General features: G+C 38.3%; 1 protein-coding gene across 2 annotated transcripts; it reads left to right on the top strand.

Moving 5' to 3' along the window:
* Positions 1-408: 408 nt before the first annotated feature.
* On the top strand, positions 409-4,657 carry LOC116182215. 2 transcript variants are annotated; one of them, XM_031502740.1, is made up of 2 exons: positions 409-750; positions 806-4,657. In XM_031502740.1, exon 2 carries the CDS (start codon positions 811-813, stop codon positions 4,618-4,620), a length of 3,810 nt encoding a protein of 1,269 aa, XP_031358600.1. In that variant the 5' UTR covers positions 409-750; positions 806-810; the 3' UTR covers positions 4,621-4,657. The 2 variants fall into 2 exon arrangements, with proteins under 2 accessions (XP_031358600.1, XP_031358601.1); XM_031502741.1 differs by having other exon boundaries at positions 797-4,657.
* The last annotated feature ends 260 nt before the right edge of the window (positions 4,658-4,917 follow it).

Genomic DNA, 4,917 nt, shown 5'->3' with positions numbered 1-4,917 from the left:
GGACTTCTAGATCAGGAAGTGACGTCACGCCAATGAGAATCGAGTATTGTGGTCACGTGGTGCGGTGTGAGCCAATGGGAGCGCGTGAGTCGGCCATTTTGTGACGTCACATTTTGCGTGTTTTGCTTCCGGTGTTTCTGGATCAGGAAACGCGTCACACCAATCAGAATGCAGTATCGGCCATTTTGTCTACGTCACATTTTGGGTTGGATCAGGAAACGCGTCACACCAATCAGAATGCAGTATCGGCCATTTTGTTTACGGCGTCACACCAATCAGAATGCAGTATCGGCCATTTTGTTTACGTCATATCTAGGTTTCCCGCGTTTATTTCTGGACCAGGAAACGCATACTGCTGATTAGAATTTACCGGACGCTGCTTCCTGTTGACGTGAACGGATGTTGCTTCCTGCCGATAACCGGATGTTGCTTCCTGTTCCCGCCATTTACGTTTCCTGTTGACGTGACCGGATGCTGCTTCCTGTTGACGTGACCGGACGCTGTTTCCTGCTGATTAGAATTTACCGGATGCTGCTTCCTGCCGATGACCGGATGTTGCTTCCTGTTCCCGCCATTTACGTTTCCTGCTGATTAGAATTTACCGGATGCTGCTTCCTGTCTCTTATCTACATCGAAATGTATTTAAGCTGACGCATTTCAATTAAGTCATTGCATTTGTATGTGTATGTGAGCAGACTGTCTCAACTACTACTTCAAAGCAGAAATCCTCTTTTAAGCAGCGAAAATCAGGTAAGAGTGTTTTATCTCAAATAAAACTTTAGGCATTTTAATGAAGATATTTTAGGAAAAATGGCTCATATTTTAGACAATGTGAATGCAACGCTTGAAATGATTGCCCATTTCTATAAAAATTATAATCTCGGCTCTGCTAGCAAGGTTCCAAAATTCATCAACATCATCGATGCCAATCTTAGGCAAATCCAATCTACGCTAGCAGAGCCGCTAACGGTTGGAGATAAACGGCACCTTGCAGCTGTGGCTGGTAAAATGGAACGCTACAAGGTGCTTATTAACCAGTTGGGGAAGCCTATTGCCGGCTCCTCCCTAGGTAGAAGACCGTTGGTGGAATGGCGAGATTTGGCGACCGCATTCAAATCGCGTGTGAGTACCGGTATTATTATTAATCTAGGACATAAGACTTTAGGATCATTTTTTAACGATAGCTGTAAGTTATTTATCACTAAGATTAGAGACATCTATCCCAAATATAATAGCCCGCTGAAAACAAATTTTGAGTTTTGCGCGGAATTTGTAAAGCCCTCGTTGAATAAGAATGATGAAGCACTAGCATGTAGGGAATTTAGTTTTTTAACTAAGAATTTTACTATTTTATCTAGCGATTTAAGTGAAGCTAACTTGAAGCAATTATTTAATAATAACGCGGTGGATTATTTGATGGAGCGCTTAATGCAATTTGAGGAACAGGACAGTGGGTGGGGGCTGTCCAAGATAATTTCGTTGACTGTGAACGTAAACAGTGTGACTTTAATGCACGCCTCGTCCTTTATAGAATTACCTAAAGAAATTCAAGTTAAAAAAGCGGTCATCAATGTTAAAAATAATGATGAAGCGTGTTTTGGATGGGCGTTGTCATCAGCCCTCTTCCCCGCTACCCTCAACACCAATCGTATCTCTTCTTATCCATATTATGCGCAAATCTTAAATTTTGATGGTATTAGCTTCCCCATGTCTTTAGACCAACTCCAAAAATTTTTAAAACAAAATCCAAATTTATCTATCAATATTTACGGCCTTACTAGAAAAACGCAATCCGATTATGTCACTGTTCCCATTTATCTTAACACCGAAAAGAAAGCGAATCACGTTAATTTACTCATGATCCAGCAGAATTATGAAATTGAAAAGGATATTGAGAATAATGCTACCGCTCACAATAGTGAGGAACCCGATGAAGCGGTTCGATTTCATTTCTGCTGGATCAAAGATTTGTCGAGATTGGTACGTTCACAGTTGACGAAGGGACATGGAAAGCTGTATATTTGCGATAGGTGTCTCCACTATTTTAGCTCACCAGATAAACTTAATGCACATGAGTTAGATTGTAAGTTAGTTAATAAGTGTAAAATAAATATGCCAGAGCCCGGTTCACATGTATATTTCAAGAACCATGAATTCAAACAGACCGCTCCTTTCATCATTTATTGTGATTTGGAATGTTTGGTACAAGATTTTCAGGATGATGAGACGCAAAACACCGTAAAGTATAAGCAGCATAACGTATGTAGCATTGCATATTATTTGCATTGCACCTTTGATAATTCATTGTCGAGGTTCCGCCTGCAGAGGGGTGAGCAATGTATTAATTGGTTTACCAGTGAACTTGAAGAAATTTCAAACAATTTACAACAATATTTCATTAATCCAGTGCAAATGGAACCGTTAAATGATTTGCAAATGTTGGGATATAATGCATCCACCTATTGTCATATTTGTGAAGGACCCATTTTACCGCCCCAGGTCAAAGTTCGCGATCACTGCCACTTTACAGGTCGGTTTCGCGGTAGTGCCCATCAGGCCTGCAATTTACGTTATAAAGCACCACATATGATACCCATATTTTTTCATAATTTTAGTGGATACGACAGTCATTTTATAATTAAGGATATTGCTCAAGCTATTCCTGGGAGAGTCACGCTGCTACCTAAGAATAAGGAGCGTTACATTTCATTTACTAAGAAAATGGAGAATGCAGATGTCGAATTCAGATTCGTAGATTCGTATCGCTTCATGAGCGAATCATTAGATAATCTAGCGTCCTATTTAAAGTTTGACGATTTCAAAATTTTGCGTAGCACGTTAAGCCATTTAAATGATGAGCAGCTGAAACTTTTAACTAAAAAGGGCGTGTATCCGTATGAATATATGGATAGTTGGGAAAAATTTAATGAAACCAATTTACCGGAAAAGATACAATTTTACAGCAAGTTGAGGCAGTCGCACATTTCAGATCAGGAATATTCGCATGCTAGAAACGTTTGGCGAAAATTTGACACTCAAAACTTGGGTCAATATAGCGATCTTTATCTGATGAGCGATGTGCTTATACTTGCAGATGTATTCACCAATTTTAGAGAAAAGTGCATAACAACGCATAAACTCGATCCAGCATTCTTTTTCACAGCGCCCGGATACACGTGGCAATGCATGCTGAATTACACCAAAGTTAAACTCGAGCTGCTCACAGATGTTGATATGATGTTGTTTGTTGAAAAAGGTATAAGGGGAGGCATAACGCAATGCTGTACGAAATACAGCAAGGCCAATAATAAATATCTGAATGGGAAGAATTACGATCCTACTAAACCCCCTACTCATATCATGTATATGGATATGGTTAACTTGTATGGGTGGGCTCAAAGCCAGTGTTTACCTTTAAATAATTTTAAGTGGCTTAGTGAGGCTAAATTAAAGTCATTAACTCCTGAAGCGATATTAAATACACCTGATGATGCGGTCGAAGGTCTCATTTTAGAGGTGGATTTATTGTATCCCAGGCAATTGCACGATCAACATAAATCCATTCCTTTCTGCGTTGAACACGACACTCCACCGGGCGCTAAAAATAAGAAATTGCTCGCAACCTTGCATTCAAAAACTAGATATGTTATTCACTATAGAAATTTAAAACAATGTCTTCAAGCAGGTCTCATCCTTGAAAGAGTTCACCGGGCTATTAACTTTAAACAATCTTGCTGGTTAAAACCATATATAGACTTGAACGCAAGGTTACGAGCGCAAGCCACTAACGCTTTTGAAAAAAATCTATATAAATTATTAAATAATGCAAATTTCGGAAAAACGATGGAGAATGTGCGGAACCATCGCATTATTAAGCTTGTTACCCGGTGGAGTGGTAGATACGGAGCCAATTATTATATATCCCAGCCCAATTTCCATAGCAGAGAGATCTTCGATGATGAATTATTGGCTATCGAGCTATCCAAAACAGAAATTCTATTTAATAAACCGCTATATGTTGGGATGGCAATATTGGAAATTTCGAAAACTAGAATGTACGATTTTCATTATAACTTTATGCAGCATCAGTTTAGCGACGACCGCTTGAAATTGTTGTATATGGATACCGATAGCCTCGTGTACGAGATGGTATGTGATGATGCATACGAATTGATACGTGCAAATATTTCACGATTCGATACGTCTGATTATCCTGAAAACAACATCTATAATATCCCTAGATGTAATGGAAAAGTGCTAGGAATGATGAAGGATGAATTGGGCGGTAGAATCATAACCGATTGGGTGGCTTTGGCATCGAAAATGTACAGTTATAAAACTATGGATAGCGACAATGATGTAATGAAATTAAAAGGTATTAGAGATTATATTGTAAAAAATAGATTAACTTTTGATGATTATTTAGAATGTTTAAGGAGCGGGATTACTAAAAGTGTCGCCCAAAGCAGCATCATATCAAAGAATCATCATGTATATAGTATGGAGCAGCATAAAATTGCTCTTAGTAACAACGACAATAAGAGGTATTTGATGCCAAATGGTATCGATACGCTGCCTTGGGGACATTATAGTATTCCCGCTGAAATGGACTTAGGATAAGTAATTAGGGAGTATGTTTGTAATTATAGGTATTTATTAGGACATGAAATTAAATGTATAATAGCTATTAATCATATGTATTCTTTGTAAATTACTTTATTAGGATAGGAAATTAAGTGCGTATGTTCATAATCATATTTATTCATTGTAAAATATAATATCATGTGTACTTATAATAATAAAACACAAGTTATACAAAATCTGATTTTTTAATCCACGAGTCATGTGATTTATCCATGCCAAGCCATCGAACGTAGAGCTGGTCTCCTTTACGCCGTAACACTTTCTCAACAAGAA

Source organism: Photinus pyralis, unplaced genomic scaffold (assembly GCF_008802855.1).
Source record: "Photinus pyralis isolate 1611_PpyrPB1 unplaced genomic scaffold, Ppyr1.3 Ppyr1.4_unclustered_Scaffold4279, whole genome shotgun sequence".
Lineage (NCBI taxonomy): Eukaryota > Metazoa > Arthropoda > Insecta > Coleoptera > Lampyridae > Photinus > Photinus pyralis.
Note: the sequence above shows the minus strand (reverse complement) of the source record. Positions and strands in the feature narration are given on the sequence as shown.